Here is a 19,993-nt window from a genome sequence, read left to right on the forward strand (position 1 = left end):
AGAGGAGAGCTTGCGGACGCGCTCTTTGCTTCAGATGCTGCACGAGAGAGACGCACAGCTCGATACAACAGCTCACCTACAGGCTCGACTTCCGGCTAGTCTATTGCGCACGTTCCCACGCACTCGGCGCCGGCCACGTCTTCTCGAACCACTTCTCCAGCCGCTCGTCGACGTCGCGCATGCTGCTCGCCGACGCGCCCATGACGTCGTCGTTGAGCGCGAAGAACGCAGCGTCGAGCTTGTCGAGCTGGGCCGAGAGCAGGTCGCCGCCGTGCCGGATCGACTCGAAGGCGGCGGGCGATGAACCGAGCGTGTAGCTGTAACGGTGGATGAGAGCGGCGCACTGGGAGTCGAGGAGAGTCAGACAGGCTCTTGAGAGAGGTCGAGAGTGGAAGAGAGACGCACCTTGGCTCGCAGAGACGGTTTCCTGCCCTGCTCCTCGTCCTCGAGGCCGCGCGAGAAGTCGATCGTGCGCCAGTCGGTACCCTCGAGCCCGACCGCCTGCGGCCTCAGGGCTTCTGCCTGCTGCTCGCCCATCGACGCCTCGTCGGCGAAAGCGCCGTCGCCCTCGCTCGCCGGCGGCAGGAAGCTCTCGAGCCCGGCCTCGCCGCTTTTGCCGACGAGGAGCACGATGATGCAGTCGCCGCACTGCGGCTTGTCGAAGGCGATGCGGCGGAACGTCTGCGTGACGGAGCTGATGCCGGTCGAGGCGAGAGACAGGAAGTCGTCGCCAAAACAATCGACGAGGTCGAGGGTGCAGACGGGTGGCGAGGGTGATGCAGAAGGGGAGGACGACGTGGATGAGTCGACGGCAAAGGAGGGCCAGGTGAGGTGCGAGGGATAGAGGCGGTGCGGTCGAGGCCGAGAAAGGCGTAGCCGTCGTGCGAGGAAAAGTCGAGAGTCGTCTCGAGCGGGTTGGGAAGGTCGACTTGGTCGTGTCGCCGCGGTAGGTCGACGAGCGTGCGTCGACGAGGCGGGTCGACCTGCAGGATGTGCGAAGACGAGGGCGAGTCGAGTTCGTGGCCGAGGGAGGAGAGGAGGGCCCGGCGCTCGGCGTGCGAGTAGGTGCCCGAGCGGTCGAGGTCGGAGCGCGCGACGAGGAAGGACCACAAGCTGCGGATGCGACCTGTCAGAGCCACGTTCTACCCTTGAAAACGACGGAAAGAGAGACGCACAGAGCCTCGCGGTGCTTCTCGATCGTGTAGTGCGTGAGGAGGAAGAGCGGCTGCACCTCGCTCGGACCTCGTCCTCGGAATCTCGACTCGGCCGTCTGCGGAAAGCGTCGACGTCAGGGTTTTGGTCGAGTGACATGTGTGAGCGAGAGAGAGGAGGACACACCTTAGTCATGTCGGCCAGGAAGACCTGCTGCATCTCGCGAGCGATCGGCAGCGACAGCGTCTTGGCGACGTGCACGAGGTACGGCCGGGCCCGCTCGCCAAACCGTTGGTCTGTGCGTGTAGGAGATGCTGATCTCGGTCAGTGAGCTGGTCGGGCGTGCGAGCGAGAGAGTGAAACTCGAGGCGGCTCACCGAGGAGCCATGCCGAGTAGCCGAGTCCTCGCCACTCGCCCTCGGGATCCTCGTGCGCGTTTTCCGGCGCGACACCCTTGACGAGGAGGTCGCGCTGCAGGCGAAAGACCGGGCCAGCAAGAGGCGAGGCAAAATCGGTCGTCTCGAGTTGCTGCAGGACGAGGCGAGTCGGTCAGTGAGACGAGCTCGTGCGGGACCGAGGACGTTCAAGACGCACATGGTGCAAGAAGAAGTCGTCGTTGAGGTAGATGGCGGTCGAGGCGGAAGTAGAAGAGGGAATGTTGGCGAGCTGCGACTCGATGGCGAGGCTGCACGAGGAAGAAAAGGGGTGTGAGCGTCGTCCTTTGTGTAGAGCTTGGGCGAGCCGGGACGCACCTGTTGAACGAGGGGAGGACCTTTTGCTGCCACGCCAAAGCGCCCGAGGCGCCGAGAGCTGGGCCGGCCTTGAAGATCTCGGAGTGAGGATGGACGAGGAGCTGCGGCGCCGAGGTCGTCGCGACGACCTGCGGCTCCGAGAAGGCGATGCTGGACAGGTCGAGCCAGTGCGGCAGCTGAGCAAGGCGGAGCTGACGAGAAACGTCGTCAGGATCGAGACGCTCGCGGTCGGCGGGCGAGAAGGCCCACGTGTCGCCGACGACGAGGTGGAGCGTCGACAGCGACGACGCGCCGAGCGACTGGACGACGGAGCGCACCGAGAAGCGCAGCTCGTCGTGCTCGCTGCAGAGAGGGGCGACGACGTCAATCGATGCGTCGCTGAGGGCGAGTAAGGGAAGGGAGGAGGAGGGGGCACGTGCACGCACCGGAAGTGCCGCAGGACGGCTGCTCCTCTGAGCCGTCTCCTGACGGCCCGCATCGCTCTCCTCGTCCACCGCCGCACCCTCGACCGCCTCGCTCCCTCCTGCGCCGCCTCCTCGCGCCAGCTCGTCATGAGCTCGGCGCTGCTGCCGTTCACCCAAGTCCACACGGCGTCCAGCTTGGGCCGCGCCGCCTCGTCGGTCCAACGCCCGTCGTACGCCGTGCAGATGGTGCCCGTCGCGATGTAGCGCTCAAAGCAGGAGGCGGACGAGGCGAAGGACGAGGTTGAGAGGGGATGCTCGAGGGGGACAGGGCGGTAGAGAGGGTCGAACGCGGTCGAGTCGAAGGGAAGGACGCCGTCGTTGACCGACTCGGGGTCGGCGAGGTACTGCTGGGCGAGAGACGGGGCGAAGGAGGTGTTGAGGCGCGGCATCGACGAGGAGAGCGCCTCGCTCTCGTACGGCCGTGACGCCTTGGCCGTCGAGCACGACGACGTGGCCGCGAACAGGGACGCGGTGATGCCGACGGGGACAAGCGAGGCGATGACCAGCACCGCGATGCGCTGCACCCGCCGTCGTCGCCCTCGCCGCGCCTCGTCCTTCTCCTCGACGACCTCGTCCGCCGTCGCCAACCGGTACCGCGGCAGCAACGGCTCCGTCGCGTCACCCGCCTCGCCGTCGTGCTCGTGCTCGTGCTCATCGGTGTCGCTGGTCGAGATAGGCGACCCAGGTCGCGAGGGCAGGGCGGCGCCGCTCGAGAAAAGTGCGGGGTGCGCAGCACGCGCATCTGCCGCCGGCGGCGGAGCGCACTCGAGCGCAGCGGGCGCGCGCATGAGGGTCGCAGAGCAGCGAGAGCGAGGTGCACTCGAGCGCGCGCGAGAGAGAGAGGGCCGGCCTCAGCGAGAGGAGCCGGCACTCGCAGCTGGGCGACGGGCGCACGCGACTGTGCAGCGCAGCAGCACCCCGCACTCGCAACGCGCCCACAGCTCGAGACGCCCACGCCCCTCTCGACCGCTCGTCCGCAAACGCAGCAGTTTTGAGTGCGCGTTTGATCGAGAAGCTGCCGAAGCCGCCAAAGTTGGCGGGCCGCAGGATCGTCGAGACGGGAATAGCCTCGTCGCGAGATGAGCGTTGGCGGAGGGCGGCGACGGCTCTTCGAGATGCAGGCCGGGACGAAGGGAGACGAGATGTCGTCGGCCGGATCGGTCGACGGATTGTGGTCGAGGTGAGGGTCTGTGGTCGAGGTGAGGGTCGGTGCGTGAGACGACGGCGGTCGCTCAAGAGGTCGACCACGGCGCAGAGCAGGCTCGCCGGTCGTCACGGCTCATCTCGACCGTCGTTGTGCGCGTGATGAAGCTCTGTTGACGTCGCCGACCTTGCCCCGCCGCTGGATCGTGTTGAAGAAGGTCGAGTGAGGGGGAAAGGGCGACGGCTCCGTCGCCGACTGTCAAGGTCGACCAAGTGACGCTGTCGCTCGGCGAGGTCGTCGACGGGGACGTTGGAGCCGGCCTAGAGCGAGAAAGACGCTGCTGGAGGCTGCGCTGACCGGAAAAGCGTCGAGGAGGAGGTCGGCGACAGGCATGCGGGTCTCGAGGCTGGCGCACACGCAGGCGGCACAGGCAGCGCAAAGGCGACCTTGCACACGCCTGTCTTGTCGTCGACGGGCTAGACGAGCCCTGCTTCGAGGGCGAGGAGGGCGGAGAAGCCGACGAGCTCCTGCTTGGCGGGCGAGAGGATGGCGGGCTCGACGAGGCCAGCGTTGGCAGCAAGAGCGCACAGGCGCGGCCTTGGCTATGCGCGGCGGTGCACGGGTGGTCCACAGCCAGTGTGCGCGAGCGTGAGCGGAGCAGGTGTCGTTGTCGTCGGAGGACGAGGACGAGCAGCTGGCTCTGGACCACAACGACGCGTCTCGCCAGAGCGAGATCAAGCACCAGCACACCTCTCGCACGCCTGATCGCCACGCCCTACCGCCCGAGTGCCCCAGCCAGCTGCGACCTCCCGCTCCCTCGCCTCCCCACCGCCTCCCCGCCTCTCGACCCTCGCTCTCCTCGCCCCGCCCCACGACCATGGCCAGCCGGACTGGCTCCCCTGCCCTTCACACGTCGCGCAAGCAGCAGCCCTCGACCGCCGGGGCCAGCTCGGCCCGCTCGTCGCCCAAGCCCGCCGGCACCCCTCCGCCTCCTGCCGCCGCCGCCGCCGCCTCGAACGCGCCGCAACAGCCCCTGCCCGACCTCGACCAGCTCCTCAACCTCCCGATACGCGTCAAGGTCGCCGCGGCAGGGCCGGGCGTGGCGGCGCGCGACGTCGAAGGGTCGCTGTTCGCCGTCGACTCGTCGTTCATCGTGCTCGCGGCGGCACCGGCGGGCAGCAGTGCGGGCGCACCAGCAGGAGCGGCGGCGGCGGCGGCGGCAGGAGCGGCGGGCGCAACGGCGCCGAAACGGACGTTCCACTTCCTCAAGACGTCGACGCTCGAGTCGGTCACGGTCCTCTTGCGCACGGCCGACCCTTCCCTGCCCGCTCCTTCGACGCCGCTCTCGTTCGCGCACCTGCCGCGCACGCCCGCCGACGTGTCGCACGCCGTGTCGCGCGCGCTCGCGGCCCAGGCGCGCCTCGCGCCCGCCGGCGTGTCGGCCGACGCCCAGAAGCTGTTTGACGCGCTCGCGCGCACGCTCCCCGTGAGGTGGGCCGGCGAGAGCATCGTCGTCCTCGACGAGGTCGTCGTCGACAAGCCGTACGGCATCGCCAGCGTCAAGGGCGCAAAGGGCTCGGCCGAGCGCGTCGAGCGCGTGCGGAAGATGGTGCGTCCGGCTCTCGCTCTCTCTCCCTCGTCTTTGGCGGCGGGCGGCGCTCTCGTCGAGTGCGCCCGCAGCCTCGAAGGACGAGTACGGGACTGACCCTTTGCCTCGCTCGCGCGCAGCTCGAAGGGATCCGGAACCGGTTGGGTCTGACGACGCCGCAGCCGGCTGCGTAGCTCGTCGCCCTCTCGCAATGCAGTCGTCGAGAGCACTTTGGCGGCCGAGTGGCCTGAGAGAGCGGATCGAGCAGGAAGAGAAAGCGGACCTCGTCGAGCTGAGAGGATGCGAGCGAGATGGTCCAGCTCGCAGAGGGGAGGAGAGCGAGGACGAGACCCAGCTGACGGGCAGCAGGATGGGGGCGGCTCGCGCGCCAGCCATGCGAGTGCAGGGTGTGCAGCCGAGGGCATGCTGGCCTGGCAGCGAGTTGCGGTGGCCGCGTTCGAGAGGGAGAGGCGGAAGGTCGAGGCGAGAGGGAGGAGGACGAGGGCGGCGTTGTCGGCGACGAGGGGCGGTCGCGAGTTGGTGCCCGGTCGTCGATGAGGTTTGTGCGGCCGTTCAGAACGAGGACTGTGCCACAGAGAGTGTAGCAGAGGTGGGAGGGAGAGGGGCGAGCCGTGCTCTGGTGCGCCGCTCGTCGTCGCCATTTTCGCCTCCTGGCTCCTTCGCTTCGTCCCCGTTCACCCGTCGACCGCGTAAGCTGTTCCGCCCAGCCAGGTCCTGCTCAACCGACACACGCTGACCTTGCACCCCAACCCCTCGCCCGCCCACGCCGTCCCGCCGTCAACTCGACTCGCCCTCCCCCTCTCCTCCTCGACCTCGCCTCGCCGACCCGCCCTCACCGCTACCACCGCACTTGTTGCGCTCCAGCCATCATGTCCGACGCCAAGGCCGCTGCTGCGAACCCCATGCGCGAGCTCCGCATCGACAAGCTCGTCATCAGTGCGTCCCCCTCCTCGTCGCCTCGTCCTCCTCGTCGTTCTCGCTGACCCCCCCCCCCCCCCCTGCGCGCCAAAAAAGACATCAGTGTCGGCGAGTCGGGCGACCGTTTGACGCGGGCCGCTAAAGTTCTGGAACAGCTTACGGGCCAGACGCCCGTTACGTCGAAGGCGCGCTACACGGTCCGTCACTTCGGCATCCGTCGCAACGAGAAGATCGCTGTGCACGTCACCATCCGCGGCCCCAAGGCCGAGGAGATCCTCGAGCGTGGCCTCAAGGTCAAGGAGTACGAGCTCAAGAAGCGCAACTTCTCGGCGACGGGCAACTTCGGGTTCGGCATCCAGGAGCACATCGACTTGGGCATCAAGTACGACCCGGGTATCGGGTACGTCCTCTCTCTTCTCTCGGTCCCTCGACGGTGTCCTCGGGAGCGAGAACTGACCGCGTCTTGCCGCCCCACAGTATCTTCGGCATGGACTTCTGTGCGTCCTCGCCCTCCTTCCCTCGACACGACCCTCCCCCTTTCTTCTCGGCGTTCGACGACGGGCGCAGGCGTGCGGCTCGGGACGTGCGGCGGCGGCACGGTGGTGCAGGACGAGCGTCGAGGAGCGGGTTTGAGGGCGAGATGAGCGTCGAGTGGAGCGGGCCGGCGAGCGAGCGGTGCAGCGGGCGCAGGCGAGCGAGCGACGGCGGCCATGTCGAGGCGACCGCACGAGCCTTCGTCGTGCCGCAGCGAGGGCCGTGCGCGTCGGCTGGACCGTCGAGCAGCCTCGAGCCCATGTCGCCGAGCCGGGCCCTCGCTTCGGCCAGCCCCTCCTGCCGACCGCCGCCTCGCGCATCACCCTTCCCTGCATCCCTCGAGCCGTCGACCTGACCGTGTTTCCCTCCCCTCTGCAGACGTCGTCATGGGCCGGCCAGGTGGCCGCGTCGCGCGCCGCAAGCACTGCACCGCGCGCGTCGGCTTCTCGCACCGCGTCAAGCGCGAGGAGACCATGGTGCGTCCCCGCGCTCTCTCTTTCTCTCTGTGTCTCTCGTGCCCGCGAGAGAGACGACGTTCCTGACGAACGCCCTCGCTCGCCCACAGGCCTGGTTCAAGCAGCGCTTCGACGGCATCCTCCTCGGCCGCAAGGACTAGAGCGCTCGTCTCGCGCGCTCTGGCAACCCTCGCTCTCTGAGTCGAAGAAGGACGTGAAGGTCGGGAAAGGTGCTGGCTGCGACGGCCAGGAAGGGAGACAAGAGGGAGCCCGGTCTTGCGTGCCATGCCAGGAGGTTCCTCTCTCTCTCTGCGCAACGGCAAGCGAGCGAGAGTACGAGAAGCAGAGCGAGACGGGCGTTAAACGTCGACGAGAGCGATCGAGACCTGCTTTCGCGAGAGGCAGCTCTCGCACTTCAACTCGCTCGCACGGGCCGCCCAATTCCAGGAATCCTCCTAGTCGTTGCAGCTCCTCCCTGCTCGTCGCCCTGTATCGCTCTAGCCCTCCTGCTCCTCCTTGACAGCGCGCTCCCACCCTTGCATGTAGGCCGTCCGCAGCGGGTTGAGCTGCGCGTCCTCGTCGTCGTCGAGGAGGGCGCCGTTGACCTCGTCGTACTTGTCGTCGTCGCCGCCGCCACCGCCGCCGCCGCCGGCCGTCTCGAGCTCGCCGAGGAGCGCGTCATCATCATCGTCGTCGTCGTCGTCGTCAGGGTCGAGAAAGGCGCCGCCGCGAGAGGGCGTCGACAGGCCCGAGGCCGAGGCCGAGTTTGGGCCCGTCGACGAGGGCGCTCCCGCTCGCGCTCGTCCTCCCTTCCCTCGTTTCCCTCGCCCCACCACCGTCGTCTCGCCCGACTTTCCTGCCCCCGCTCCCGCTCGAGCCGGCGCCGCCCCGGCGCCGCCCTGGCCTGCCGGCCCTCGAGCGCCTGCGAGCGCCCGGAGCCAGTCGTCGGCCTCGGACTCGGACAGCGAGTCGTCCGTGTCGTTGCCGGTCGGAAAACTGTCCGGTGCGGGAGAGAGGGGAAGAGGAGAGGGAAGAGTCAGTGCGTGCGCGAGTGAGAGGGGGCGCGAGCTGAGGAGCGACAGGCGGCGGCGAAAGAGGAAGAGGCGCCGCCAGGGAGAGAGGAGGCGAGGTGGGTAGGCGACTGGAAAGGCGAGAGAGAGAGGGGGGGGAGGGACGCACAGGATGCCGCCAAACATGCCTCCGTCGTCGTCCGGGTCGAGCTCGTCGCCCGTGCTCGCAACGCCCTTGCCCTTGCCCGTCGCGGCCCCACCAGGAGCCCCGATCGCCGCAGCGCGTAGCGCGCGTCGCTCGGCACGCGCGCGGTCGAGGGCGGCAGCGCGACGCTGAAGCGCGAGCGAGTCGTGCAGCGAGAGGGCGGCCGTGCCGGACGGCGAGGCCGACGAGGACGAGCCGGGCGTCGGGCCCGAGTTCTTCTGCGGGCGCACGAGAGGTACCGCTCGAGTCAGACCTGCATGGAGCCCGGTTGAGGGCAGGAGAGAGAGAGAGGGAGGGACGCACGAGAAAGGCGGCGGCGGCGATGCGGCGTTTGGCGCTCGGGCTCGCGGCCTCGTCGTCGACTGGCGTGGGTGCGACTTTGACGTCGAGCATGGCATCGGGTGCGGGCACGAGTGGGCCGTCGAGGTGGGTGTCGGCGAGGTCGTTGCGGATCTGGTCGAGGTCGCGCAGGTGGGCGAGGCGGGCGAGGATGCGGTCGTGCTGGTCTCGGAGGCGGGCGTCGCCGCCGGGGAGCTGAGCGGCGCCGCCAGTGTCGAGGAGGCGGGTGGTGCGCTCGAGGCGGTCCTCGAGCTGGGCGTGCGAGAGGAGGGCGAGCGAGTGCGGGGTCGAGGCGTGCGAGGTGCGCGGGACAAAGGGCGACTTGCGGCGGTCCTGTCGGAGGGTGCGGGCCTCTTGGCGCTGCGAGGCGTACGAGCGCGACTGGAGGGCGGCGCTGGTGGGAGGTGGGTGCGAGGTGGACGACGACGAGGTCGAGGGGAGAGCGGGGAGCGAGTTTGGGTCGGCCGGTCGCGGGAAATGGAGGCCGTTCAAGTTCATGGCTGCCGTTGTACGCTGGGCGGGTCTGTCGGTGCTCTGAGCGGTGTAGAGAGCGAGAGGGAGCAACCTCGCCCAGGCTGATGACCTCGTCGTCGTCGTCGCAGCTTGGCTCTCACACCCTCGCACCGCACCCTTGGCTGGACCAGGACCGGCTTGCTTCAACCACAACTTGCACAAGATGCAGCCACCGCAACCGGGCTATCCACCCTCGCCCTCGCTCCTCTCGCCCTCTGGTCGCCCTGCACCGCCTCGCACCGACGACCTCCCGACCTACGCACAGACCCAGGCCGCGTCACCTTCGAGCCAGCGCTTCACCAGGTGGGGCGGCTGGGTCGACAAACGCACTCAAGAGCGCCAACACCCCGACCCTCGACCCTCCTCGTCGTCGTCGTCGCCCAACCTCGACCTCACCCCTCGCCACCACCTCGAACCGCACCAGGACTACCTCCCGACCCCGTGCACAACCGACGACGGCACCCGCCCTCGCAGCACCAGCGCCGCCTCGTCGTCATCCGGCCCCCGCTCGACCCTGCGCCTGTCGCGCTCCTCGCTCCTCGACCGCCTCGGCTCGCGCTTCGACCACGGCATCCCCGACGAGCCCTCGTGCGCCGTACCGCTCCCGACCTCGCACACGCACGACGACCGGTCCGTCCTTTCTCTCTTGCACCTCTCTCTCTCTGTAACCCTCGACTGACCTTGCTCCTTCTCCAGCCTCGTCCTTGTCGGCACCGCCAACGGTGCGCACCCCTCTCTCTTCCTGAGCCGTACTCGTACTGATCCTCCCTATCGCGTCACAGGCCTGTACCTCGTCGACCTCGCGCCCGTGTCAGCCTCGGCACCCCTCACGACCTCTGCCCGCTCGCCCGCCGACGCCCGCACCCTCTGCGTCTGGCACGGCATCGGCGTCCACCACCTCGAGGTGCACGTCGACGTGCTCGAGTCGACGGCCAGGACTGCTGCGCGCATGCCCGCGCCGACCGGGTGCGTTGTCGCCCTCGTCGACGTCGCGCACGAGCGCCAGGTACGCACCTGGAGCCTCGAGGCGCTCGTCAACTTGGCAACCTGGCGCGCCATGGACGAGGTGCGTCCCGCACTCTCTCTCCCTCTGCCTGGCCAGCGGCCCCGAGCCTGTACTGACGCTCGGTCCGCTCGCGTGCAGCACTCGGTCCCGCTCGAGCTCGTGCCAGCGCACTTTTCGACGAGCTCGAGTCGCAGCGGCCACATGCACGGGCACCACCATCATGGGCATCACCACGCGTCGACCTCGTCGACATCCTCGGCCGCCACCTCGCCGTCGACGTCCTCACGCCGCCGCCCATCCTTCCCCTTCCTGCACAAGACGACGCACGCCTCGCCGGTCAAGGACGCCCAGGTGCAGCCCTCGTCGTCGTCGTCGCCGTCGTCCTCCCCGGCGACGAGCGCGAGCGCCTCGCGCCTCTCGCTGCACCCGCTCGACGTCGGGGCCGCGCCTGCGTCCGCGCTCGGGCCTCCTCCTCCTCCTTCGGCGCCCACCTCGGCCTCGTCGCCCAGCATGGCGCCGCAGCACCTCGAGCAGCCGCTCGAGTGGGCGACGAGCGGCGCCCGGCTCGTGGTCCCGAAAAGCGCCGGGGCCGTCGTTGCGTGCCGCCTGTTCCGCATGCCGCCGCCGACGGCGCCGTCGCCGTCGGCCTCGCCTCGTTCGGCCGGTCAGTGGGCCGGCGCGAGCTCGTCCGACGATGATGGCGAGAGCGACAGCGACGGGTACGACGACGCGCCGGGCGCTCGACGCGCGCACGCAGAGCGCGAGCGTCGCCGCGTCGAGGCGGGCAGGGCGCTGCTCGTCGTCGTCGGCTCGGCGAGGAGCGTGTGCGTGTTTGAGCTGGCGGTCGGGTCCCCCGGTGCGGGAGCTGGAGCTGGAGCGGGCGAGGGCTTGGGTTCGGGGAGAGAAGGGAGGATCTGGACCTTGACGAGGGAGTTCTTCGTGCGTCGTCGTCGTCTCTCTCTCTTTCTCTCGGGCCGGCCGAACGAGCGTACCTTCTTTGCTACAAGTCACTAACGTTGCACCCTGTCGTCGTCACGCAGGCTCCCTCGACCCCGCGTTTTCTCGACCTCGTCCGCACCACCTCCCCTCCCGCACCTTCCCCCGCTCCCCTGCGCGCCACTACCTCGCGCCCCTCTCCCACCTCGTACACGCCTCCTCGAGGCCCGACCTACCCGCCCGACCTGCACCTCGTCCTCGGCACGTCGCACCGCGTCGTCCTCGTCTCGCTCGCGACGGCCGCCGTGCACGAGGTCGACGTCGTCGCGCCGTCCATGTCCGACACGAGCCCGAGCACGAGCACGAGGAGGAGGGCCGGCAGCGCCGCGTCGAGTCGCAGCGAGCTGTCACCGCCACAGGGCTCGAGCGCGCTCGGGCACCGCAAGACGCCGTCGCGCGCTGCCGTGGCCGCAGCGACTGCCGCGCTCGGCCTCGGCGAGCTGCGCAAGTCGCTGTCGGCGCTCGTTGGCGGCACCGGCAGCGGCGGCGGCGGCGGCGGCGGCGCGAGGGGCGGTCGGGCGGTCCCGGCGGGCATGGACGAGGGCGAGGTTGAGGGCTTGGTCGCCGGGCGGCGCGTCGACGAGGAGCGTCGGGGCGTGCGCGAGCCTGACAAGGGTTCGGAGAGGGAACGGGCGAGGTGGACCGGGTGCGACGTCGTCGCGCTCCCCGGATCCGGCGCGCGCTCGGACCGCCGCTCAGGCCGCCACACGTCCTCGCCGACCCGCACTCGCTCGCTCGTCCTCCTCACGCGCGGCAGCACGTCGTACCTCGTCCCCTCGCTGCCGTGCCCCGCCCCGCTCGGCGCGCCCGACCCGCCTCTCGGCCTCGACCGCTCGCCGTCATCTCCTTCCTCCTCCTTTTCTGCCGCATCGCCCACCGGTGCCGGGCCCGCCGACTCACTCGCGCTCGACGTCCGACACGCGTTCCACCACGCGCTCGGGCCCGTCAGGCGCGTCGTCGCGCTCATGCCGCCGGCGCTCGAGGGCGAGAACGAGGGCGAGGGCCGCCCGGTCCGGCTCGTCGTGTGCGCGTTCGCCGAGACGGGCCTCGCCGTGCAGGAGTCGGGCGTGGTCCTCGCCTCGGGGCTCGTCGCGCCGCTAGCTGTGCCGGGCGTCGCTCGCGAGGCTCTGAGGAGGGAGACGGGGCCTGAGCGGCTGGGGGAGGAGCTCGGCGCCGCCGACGAGGAGGAGGAGGACGACCCGCCGCCCGACGCGGCGACGCTCGACTTTGCGCGTGCGACGAGGTTCCTGTGCGGGCTTGGCCGCGGCGGCGGGGCGGGCTCGGGCTCGGGAGCGGCGACGGGCGCACTGTTCGCGGTCGAGGGGCGAGGTGGGTGGGGGCTGCAGCGGCTCGCGGTGGCTCTGTAGCTTGCGCGAGTCACTCTGAAGCATTGTTCCTCTCGTGCGAAGTGGGAAGCTCGAGTGCCGCCCTGGCTCGAGAGAGGTGCTGTCGCGAGAACCCCTCCTGCGAGCAAGCGCCCGCCTCGTTCACCCAGCCCATCCTCGACGCGATCTCGCCGAGCTTGCGCCTTACTAGAAGCTCTAGCCACGCCGCAAGCTCCCGCAACAGCTGCCCCTGCGCCACGAGAGCCTCGTGAGAGCGAGAGGCGGGCCTCTCTCGACGCCTTTCAATTCAAACTGGACCCGGCCCAACTACGTCGAGTCCTTGTTTGGCGCTCGGACCTGCGCCAAACCTCGCACTGCACCGCGCAAGCACATCGCGAAGCCTTGAGCGCACGCAAGAGCGAGCTTTGTGACCCGAGCCTCGCTCCTGGCCTGAGCGTTCACGCCGCAAGTCAGCGAATCGCTAGAGCAAGTCGTTTAAGGTCACCATTGCTCAAGCTCGCTCGCTCGCTCCGAAAGTGCTCTCAGACGGTCTCTTTCCGTGTCGCATCGGGATCTCGAGGCGCTCTCGACGGAAGGCGACGGCAACGAGCGGCAGCTCTGAGGCGCTTTGCAAAGGTGGGCTCGAGCGGTTCGCTCGAGAGAACGGAGCGGGGAAGTTTCGCCGCTCAACTGATCCTCCTGCTCTCGAGAGGCTGCGCCACGGGAAAGGAGGCTCACGGTCATGTGCACGAGACGTAAACGAGGAAAATGTGATGCAGACGCGAAACAGAATGTCCACAGCTATGTACGACAAGCTTCTTCTCCTCGTCGACCCGGTTCTTCGACTCGTCCGACACACACGGCGCTCTCGTCACCCGACGCACACACTCAAAGGTAGATCGGGAGCGTCGCCTTGTTGACCTCGGCGCTGAGCTCGTAGAGGCGTTCTGCGAGCGAGAATTACGATGAGAGAGTCAGGGTTTCTGCTCTCGAGGCATGCTCGTCGAGAAAAAAGAGGAAGTGGGACGCACCGCCCTTGAGGAAGTTGAGCGGGCAGGTAACGATGTGGCCCTTGATCTGCGAGAGCTGCTCCTTGATGTGCGAGACGGGCATGTCGAGGCTCGCGATGTGGCCGGGCTGCGGACGGCGGCGAGAACGAGAAGGTCAGTCACGCCGTCGTGCCAGACATCAAGAGAGACGGGGGCGCACCTTGATGGGTGCCTGCGGGACGAACGCTGTGGGCGAGGAAGGAGAGGTGAGTCAGAAAAAGGATCTCAAGTCACGCTCGAGCCCTGTCGACGACGCACCCTTGTACTGCGCAAAGGGAATGATGGTCAGGACCTCGGTTGTAGACGTCGTCGAACCAGTACGAGAGAGAAGGAGACGCACCTGAGCCCAGGTCTCGACGTTCTTGGACGGGACGCAGTGGAAGAGGTCGTCGAAGATCTCGGCGTTCCTCGCCGCCGTGTCGCGCAGGAGCGCCTCGGTGCGCGGGTCGAGCGGGTCCTGCGAGGTGCACGTCCGAGTCAGGGCCATCCTCGACGGCGGCAGGCCGAGAAAGGAAGAGAAAGGAGGCGACGAGCCATGACGAGCTCGTCCTCCTGGGAGCCGGTCGCGTCGTCGTGCAGGGTGCCGACAGGGCGCATAGACGCCGTGACAGGCTCGTCGCCGACAGGCGGGCACATCTCGGGGGCCGAGAGGCCGAGGTGGTCCTTGTAGAGCTGGCGGCGGAGCGTCGCAGCGAAGCGCGACACCATGACCTGCAGGAGGGAGCGACGCTCGTCAGTACGTGCGCGAGGTTCAGGAGGAGGATAGAGAGAATGAGAGAGGACGCACAGGCTTGCCGTCGAGACGCGAAGGGATGAGGTCGTCGAAGTCCTCGATGACGACGGCGATTTCCGAATCGCGGTCGCCGAGCATGCTGCGCTCGTTGATGTTGGCCGAGCCGATGAGGCACCTTTGGTCGTCGACGATGAGGAGCTTGCTGTGGATGTACAGCTCCTCGGTGACGAACGCGCGCCGCTCGCTCGCCTCGTCGCCGCTCCACGGCTCGTCGACGACCGAGCCCGTGCCGGCCTGGCTCAGGTGCGAGATCGAGTCGGCGATGCTGTCGCGGATCGAGTCGGCGCCCTCGAAGCGGCGGATCGTGGCCCACGCCTCGTCGTACGACGCCGGGAGCGGCACCTGGACGACCGGGTTGGGCTTGGCCGCCTTGCCCTTGTTGTCCTTGCCGTCGAGCATCTGGACCTCGCCGCCCTCCTGCGGGATCGTGAACTTGACCGTCTTGTTCTTCTCGAGCTCCGAGGCGAGAGCGTCCTGGCCGAGGTAGACCCTGCGTACGACGAGAAGGCGAGGACGGGAGGAGATGAGGGAAGGGTAAGGTCAGGGCCGCACTCGTCGGTACACGACGCGAGGAGTGACGAGGAGGGACAGGGTTGGGCGAGGGAGGAGGGACGGACCTCGCAAGAGCAGCCTGGGCCTGAAAGAGCGTGACGCCCGACGCCTCCTCCATGCGCTTGATGCGCTCCGGGTCGTAGTTGAGGCGGTCGAACGAGCGCAGGTTGTAGACCTCGATGTAGTCGCTCGCATTGACGCCCTCGCGCTCGAGGAGCTCAAAGATCGAGTTGCCGCCGCGCGACAGGGAAAAGTACTGGGCGCCGAGGATGGCGAGCGTGCCCGAGTTGCCGTACAGGTCGCCCGCGAAACCCGGGATGGCCGGGATGATGATGACGACCTTGAACTTCTCGCCGCGCTTGTGCGCGCTCAGGACGCGCTGGACGAGGGCCTGGCCGATGAGGTTCTTGACCGGGCTCTTCGGGTCGGACGAGGCGCTCGTGATGAAGAACTGGTTCGACAGGAGGACGAACGACTTTGACTCGGCGATCATCTGGCAGTAGGCGGCCTGGATCGACGCCTCGGTCGGGTGGATGCCGTGCGACCAGTCGCTCGCGCTGCGCAGGACCTGGACGCGAGCCGAGCCCTTGAGGCCAGTGCCGCCGACAGGAGGCGAGTGCGCACCCTCCTCGCCGGGCTCCTTGTGGTGGCAGAAGTAGTGACGGCCCTCCTCCTTGAGTCGCTCAAAGTGCGGATGGCGCGAGATGCCGTCGTTGAGGCCGTCGATGTGCGGGAAGGCGAGGAGCGGGTAGCGCGACTTGTGGCGGTACTTGAGCCCGCAGATGAAGTTCCAACCTGCGCAGGAGAGGAGGAGGAAGGAGGAAGGCGGGAAGGAGGGAGGAAGGAAGGAGGGAGGAGGGAGAGGAGGTCAGTGCGGTGACGATGGAAGACGAGGACGACCTCGGGGGAAGGGCGAGGCTCTTGACAATGGCGCGAGGGAGAAAGTGAGACGCACGCTCGACAAAGTGCTGCGAGATGTCGAGAACGGCCGGCCCGACGAGCATCGAGTGAACGTCGTGCCACGGCATCCTCGCCGCCTCGGTCCTTTGCGGGTTGTTGGCGGCCCACTTGTCGACTTCGACAAAGTCCTGGATGCGCGCGTTGTTGAGGTCCTGCCCGGGAAAGATCGTGCGCGACATGTCGGTCGGGTGAAGGTCGGCGAGCGGGAACGCGCCAGTGTCCCACCGGCCGAAGCAGCTGTCGCACGAGGGAGAGTGTGAGTGCACGGTCTCGTCGAGGAGCGAGACGAGAGCCAGCGAGACGCACATGTCGAGGCCGCCGATGCAGGCGACGAGGTTGTCGACGACGACGATCTTCTCGTGGTGGCTGTAGAAGAGCGTGACCTCGCCGCCGAGGTGGTCGGGGTGACGCACGCAGCGGATGCGCTCGTGAAGGTCCTCGAGGTGGTGCTTGGTGTGCGCGCTGCTCATAGACATCGACTGGACGACCTCCTGCGGTGGTCGGGCGAGCCAGGGTCAGTGCGTGGACGCGAGGGTGTCGAGCGAGACGCCGACGAGCGAGAGGTGGGCGCACCTTGTAGACCATGACGTAGATGTCGACGCCCTGCTCGGCCTTGCGCAAGAGGAGGCGGTCGAGGCGGAACTCGGGGTGCGCCTCGGGCGGGCGACGCAGGAAGAGCTCGGGCGTGAGCCACCAGTCCGCGATGAAGATGGTCTCCTTGGCGTTCTCGATGATCTCGCTCAGGGCCCAGAAGTACGAGTGACCGTTCTGCGCGAGACAAGCAGAGGCGACGAGGTCAGCTTCAGGGTCGAGATGGTCCAGGACAGGGGACAAGGAGGAGAGCAGCTCACGATGTACCTGCGTGCGGTTGCGGCTCTGAGTCAGTACACGCGCATGAGAGTCAGAAAGAGAGCGGGACGCACCACTTGGCGAGGTTGCCGTCGCGCACCGGTGCGAACGACTCGAAGCGGTGCTCCCGCCTGAGCTGCATGCGCGCCTCGTCCTCGGCCTTCTCGTGCTCCTCGTCGTGGCGGTGGTCCGGGTTGACGGCATCTGCGCGAGCGAGTCAGCTTGTCCCGTCCATGGCCGTGCGAGATAGAGGAGCGGGGACGCACACGCGACGGTCTCCTTGAAGCGCTCGGCTTTGGTCGACTGTGGGAGGACGTGGTCAACTCAGCACGGTCATAGAAAAGGTGCAGAGTGAGCTCACCAGGTCGTCGAACTTGTCGCTGAGCTTGTTCATGAACTTGCTCATCTCGATGATGACGGGGTCGAGCTGCCGAGGTGGGGGAGAGGGTGAGCGGGCGATACAGAGGGAGAGGAGGCTAGATCGAGGGACTCACGGGCTTGACTGGGCCGGGAGAGAGCGCTGGCAGGTGAGCGCGTAGTGTGAAGCGAGAGCAGAGGGGGAGGACGAGCAGGCGACGAGCGGGCGAAACTGCCAAGTCGGCGACGTGGCGGCTACAAGCTTTTGTTAATGACTAGACTGTGCCCGTTCCCTCAGCAAGTCCTCGATGGTCTAGTGGTTATGATTCGGCTCTCTCACAGCCGCGAGCGGGGTTCGATTCCCCGTCGGGGAAATTCATCTTTTGGTGGCTCCGCTCCTTTTTGCTGCCATTGCAAGCCACTGCGACGGTCTCGTTGCAAGCCCACAGTCGTTCGCAGCCTTTGCAAGCCGACCAACAAGAGCGAGGGCCTCGATGCCAACTCGACCTTCTCGAGTCGCTTTCCACGGGCCTCGCTCGCTCTCACGGCTGCAGAAAGGTATTCGCGAGGGCGTGATACTGCAACTGCACGTCTATGGACCCATCTACGTTCACCGCAAGGAGCCCGCCTCAAGCCGGCGGCGCGCCGCCCATGCCGAACGCTCCGAGCGGGCCGTCCGGCGCGTTCGGGTCCTTCTGCACGGCGCAGTACACCTCGCCGAGGATGCCGAGCGCGACGGCGCGTTTCCGCAGCGTCGCGAGCGGGACGTTGGCCTCCTCGGCCGCGAGGGTGAGCAGCAGGCGGTCGCACACCTCGCGCACGACCGACTCGACCTCGAGCTTGGCGCCCTGTGTGTGTGTGGCCGAGTCAGTGCGGTTCGCGTCGAGGAAGCGCCGTCGAACCTCGGGGAGAGGCATGGCGGCGCGATAAGACGAGAGTGGGCGCACCTTGAAGAGAGCGTGAAGACCCTGCGAGAGTGCGCCGAGGAGGGGGAGGAACGAGTCAGTGCGACGCTCGACAGGCGGCACGAGAGCACAAGAGAGAATGAGAGCGAGAGAGAGAGGCGGACACACCATCTGCGCCGCCTTGTCCTCGAGCTTGCGCTTCTCCTCCTCGGGCAACCCGCTCTGCTCGGCCTTCTGGATCGCCTCGTACACGTCCTTGAGCGCGTACGCGCTCCTCACCGTCGACACGGTCGCGTTGAAGATGTGCGCAGTCGACTTGGCCGCGTGGAACCAGCCGCCGACGCCGAACGGGATCGGGCCGGTCGACGCGAGGTAGTGCCTGCACGAGAGCGAACAGTCAGCTTGCCCCCGACGGCGGAGAAGGAGGACGAGACGGCGACGGACTTGGACTGCGAGAGGGCGAGGAGGAAAGGTGGGTAGGGAGGGAGGGTAAGAGTCGCCTCGAGTTCAAGGAGAAGAGGGAGGAGCGAGAGGGGCGCACCTTCATCGTGTACACAAGGCCGACGGCGTGCAGCAGCTCGACGCCGTACGACTCCTTCTTGAGCTCCTCAGCCTCGATCGTCCACATCGTGCGCACTGCGACACGAGGAGGCAGCGTCAGGGGCCGTCTGCTCGCGACGGGAGAGAGGGGCAGAGAACGGCGGGCGCACCTCCCTCGGCGATCTGAGCGTCCTCCTCGCCCGACGCCTGCTCGCTGAAGAGGGCGAGCTTGTCGCGCAGCTTGTCGGCGAGGTGCTTGACGCGCTGCTCGCGCACCTTGGCCTTCTCGGCGAGCGCACGCGCCTCCTGCTCCTCCTTGGCCCGCTTGCGCGCCTCCTGCTCGGGCGTCAACGCCGGCTTGGTCGTCACGGGCTTGCCCGTCTTGGGGTCGACCGTCGTCGCGACCGTGCTGCCGCCGGCGGTCGCGGCACTGCCACTCGCGGCGGCGGTCGACTCGTCGTCGTCGTCCTCGTCGGCCTGCATGGCCGACTTCATCTCGCTGCCGAGCGAGATGGTGCCGATGATGTCCTGGAAGCGCTCGCCGCCGAACAGGGTCGAGAAGATGGCCTCCGGGTCGACCATGTCGTCGGCCTCGCCGCCGTCCTTGCGGCTCTTGCCGAACTCGTTGTACTGCTTGCGCAACTTGGGGTCCGACAGGGTCGTGTAGGCGACGGCGATCTCCTTGAACTTGTCGGCGGCGGTCGGGTCATCGGGGTTCTTGTCGGGGTGGAACTGCGACGACGAGGACGAGGTAGGGGTGAGCGAGGGGCGCAAGGGGAGAGGGGCACAGCGAGGCGAGGCGGACCTTGATGGCCTGCGGGAGGGGCAAGAAGAGTCAGTGACGGGTACGACGGGGAGCAAGGGGAACAAGGAGGGACGCACGAGTCGACGGTAGGCCTTCTTGACCTCCTCGGGCGTGCAGGTGATCGGGAGACCCAGAAGCTGCGGTGCCGGTTGCGAGGGTCAGCTCGGCGCGCCGACAGAGGGAGGGAGAGAGAGAGATGCACGCACATCGTAGTACTCGGTCTCGAGCGGCTTGTCGTCTGTGTCGGTGCGAGGGGTTCAATGAGGCGGTGCGGCGAGGTGGAGGGGAGGGAGGAGAGGGGGGAGCGGGCGCGCACCTGATCCGATCCTGCGCTTGCCCTGTGGTCGGGGCTTGGCGGGCTTGTTGATCCAGGTGTTGCCGCACTGGGCGCACTCGAGGTGGAACGAGGTGTCGGACGAGGTCGAGGAGGGAGGGACGAACTCGAGCTGGGCCTTGCAGTGAACACACTGGGCGTGGACGACGGTGCCGCGCTTGAGCGTCTTGACTGTGGGCATGGTGCTCATGCCGGTCTAGCTGTGCACCGTGAGCGAGGTCGAGGGTGGGAAGCAGGCGCACCCGCCTCGTCCTCCGCCTTCGCCTTCGCTTGGCTCCGGCCACACCCTCGCTCTCCCTCCTGGCTGGACGTATACAGCTTGAGCATGTCCGCGCACTGTACAGGCGAGCACTGCTGCAACGGCGCAGCTGCCCGTGCCACCGCCTCGCTCGCTCCCAGCGTCACGCTCATCGCCGCCGACCTGGCA

General features: G+C 68.0%; 7 protein-coding genes and 1 non-coding gene across 8 annotated transcripts; 4 read left to right on the forward strand and 4 right to left on the reverse strand.

Moving 5' to 3' along the window:
- Positions 1–100: 100 nt before the first annotated feature.
- RHOBADRAFT_41217 (uncharacterized protein) lies at positions 101–3,156 on the reverse strand (the record flags this gene model as incomplete). The annotated part of the gene is made up of 9 exons (XM_018413836.1): positions 101–343; positions 406–681; positions 984–1,113; positions 1,176–1,270; positions 1,339–1,448; positions 1,530–1,680; positions 1,747–1,837; positions 1,905–2,246; positions 2,330–3,156. 9 exons carry the CDS (start codon positions 3,154–3,156, stop codon positions 101–103), a joined length of 2,265 nt encoding a protein of 754 aa, XP_018274722.1.
- A 1,233-nt stretch (positions 3,157–4,389) lies between these two features.
- RHOBADRAFT_51112 (uncharacterized protein) lies at positions 4,390–5,330 on the forward strand (the record flags this gene model as incomplete). Its single annotated transcript, XM_018415660.1, has 2 exons — positions 4,390–5,121; positions 5,241–5,330. The coding sequence occupies 2 exons, from the start codon at positions 4,390–4,392 to the stop codon at positions 5,292–5,294; spliced, it is 786 nt and encodes a 261-aa protein (XP_018274723.1). The 3' UTR covers positions 5,295–5,330.
- Positions 5,331–5,985: 655 nt separating this feature from the next.
- On the forward strand, positions 5,986–7,333 carry RHOBADRAFT_64446 (uncharacterized protein). Its single transcript, XM_018418486.1, has 5 exons — positions 5,986–6,057; positions 6,136–6,439; positions 6,517–6,536; positions 6,952–7,049; positions 7,139–7,333. The coding sequence occupies exons 1-5, from the start codon at positions 5,991–5,993 to the stop codon at positions 7,187–7,189; spliced, it is 540 nt and encodes a 179-aa protein (XP_018274724.1). The 5' UTR covers positions 5,986–5,990; the 3' UTR covers positions 7,190–7,333.
- Positions 7,334–7,471: 138 nt separating this feature from the next.
- Positions 7,472–9,080, reverse strand: RHOBADRAFT_51113 (uncharacterized protein; the record flags this gene model as incomplete). The annotated part of the gene is made up of 3 exons (XM_018415661.1): positions 7,472–8,024; positions 8,208–8,461; positions 8,547–9,080. The coding sequence occupies 3 exons, from the start codon at positions 9,078–9,080 to the stop codon at positions 7,526–7,528; spliced, it is 1,287 nt and encodes a 428-aa protein (XP_018274725.1). The 3' UTR covers positions 7,472–7,525.
- Positions 9,081–9,258: 178 nt separating this feature from the next.
- RHOBADRAFT_51114 (uncharacterized protein) lies at positions 9,259–12,503 on the forward strand (the record flags this gene model as incomplete). Its single annotated transcript, XM_018415662.1, has 5 exons — positions 9,259–9,725; positions 9,792–9,817; positions 9,878–10,161; positions 10,240–11,040; positions 11,142–12,503. 5 exons carry the CDS (start codon positions 9,259–9,261, stop codon positions 12,462–12,464), a joined length of 2,901 nt encoding a protein of 966 aa, XP_018274726.1. The 3' UTR covers positions 12,465–12,503.
- Positions 12,504–13,170: 667 nt separating this feature from the next.
- RHOBADRAFT_33406 (uncharacterized protein) lies at positions 13,171–17,146 on the reverse strand. The gene is made up of 16 exons (XM_018413110.1): positions 17,120–17,146; positions 16,987–17,051; positions 16,892–16,928; positions 16,700–16,829; positions 16,628–16,634; positions 16,350–16,544; positions 16,083–16,267; positions 15,772–16,013; positions 14,882–15,611; positions 14,259–14,754; positions 14,006–14,182; positions 13,812–13,928; positions 13,730–13,736; positions 13,632–13,657; positions 13,454–13,559; positions 13,171–13,369 (listed from the first exon to the last, which is right to left on the reverse strand). The coding sequence occupies exons 2-16, from the start codon at positions 17,029–17,031 to the stop codon at positions 13,311–13,313; spliced, it is 2,559 nt and encodes an 852-aa protein (XP_018274727.1). The 5' UTR covers positions 17,032–17,051; positions 17,120–17,146; the 3' UTR covers positions 13,171–13,310.
- A 138-nt stretch (positions 17,147–17,284) lies between these two features.
- On the forward strand, positions 17,285–17,356 carry RHOBADRAFT_t4. Its single transcript has one exon. It is a non-coding gene; the product is annotated as a tRNA-Glu (tRNA).
- A 189-nt stretch (positions 17,357–17,545) lies between these two features.
- On the reverse strand, positions 17,546–19,976 carry RHOBADRAFT_51116 (uncharacterized protein). The gene is made up of 11 exons (XM_018415663.1): positions 19,809–19,976; positions 19,549–19,737; positions 19,439–19,470; positions 19,310–19,369; positions 19,233–19,241; positions 18,598–19,159; positions 18,429–18,523; positions 18,332–18,336; positions 18,056–18,266; positions 17,930–17,950; positions 17,546–17,830 (listed from the first exon to the last, which is right to left on the reverse strand). The coding sequence occupies exons 1-11, from the start codon at positions 19,891–19,893 to the stop codon at positions 17,612–17,614; spliced, it is 1,488 nt and encodes a 495-aa protein (XP_018274728.1). The 5' UTR covers positions 19,894–19,976; the 3' UTR covers positions 17,546–17,611.
- Between the last annotated feature and the right edge of the window lie 17 nt (positions 19,977–19,993).

Source organism: Rhodotorula graminis (assembly GCF_001329695.1).
Source record: "Rhodotorula graminis WP1 unplaced genomic scaffold RHOBAscaffold_1, whole genome shotgun sequence".
In the NCBI taxonomy this organism is placed as follows: Eukaryota; Fungi; Basidiomycota; class Microbotryomycetes; order Sporidiobolales; family Sporidiobolaceae; genus Rhodotorula; species Rhodotorula graminis.

Bases quoted from the DNA above. Each gene is read 5' to 3' on its own strand.
- RHOBADRAFT_64446 (XM_018418486.1), top strand. From the start codon at position 5,991: ATGTCCGACGCCAAGGCCGCTGCTGCGAACCCCATGCGCGAGCTCCGC. The intron at 6,537-6,951 runs GTGCGTCCTCGC...TCCCCTCTGCAG, and splicing joins TATCTTCGGCATGGACTTCT to ACGTCGTCATGGGCCGGCCA. The intron at 7,050-7,138 runs GTGCGTCCCCGC...GCTCGCCCACAG, and splicing joins TCAAGCGCGAGGAGACCATG to GCCTGGTTCAAGCAGCGCTT.
- RHOBADRAFT_51116 (XM_018415663.1), bottom strand. From the start codon at position 19,893: ATGCTCAAGCTGTATACGTCCAGCCAGGAGGGAGAGCGAGGGTGTGGC. The intron at 19,738-19,808 runs GTGCGCCTGCTT...CCATGCCCACAG, and splicing joins GAAGGCGGAGGACGAGGCGG to TCAAGACGCTCAAGCGCGGC. The intron at 19,370-19,438 runs GTGCGTGCATCT...CCGGCACCGCAG, and splicing joins TCGAGACCGAGTACTACGAT to CTTCTGGGTCTCCCGATCAC.
- RHOBADRAFT_33406 (XM_018413110.1), bottom strand. From the start codon at position 17,031: ATGAGCAAGTTCATGAACAAGCTCAGCGACAAGTTCGACGACCTG. The intron at 16,268-16,349 runs GTGCGCCCACCT...CGACCACCGCAG, and splicing joins TCTACGTCATGGTCTACAAG to GAGGTCGTCCAGTCGATGTC. The intron at 16,014-16,082 runs GTGCGTCTCGCT...CTCGTGCGACAG, and splicing joins TGCATCGGCGGCCTCGACAT to CTGCTTCGGCCGGTGGGACA.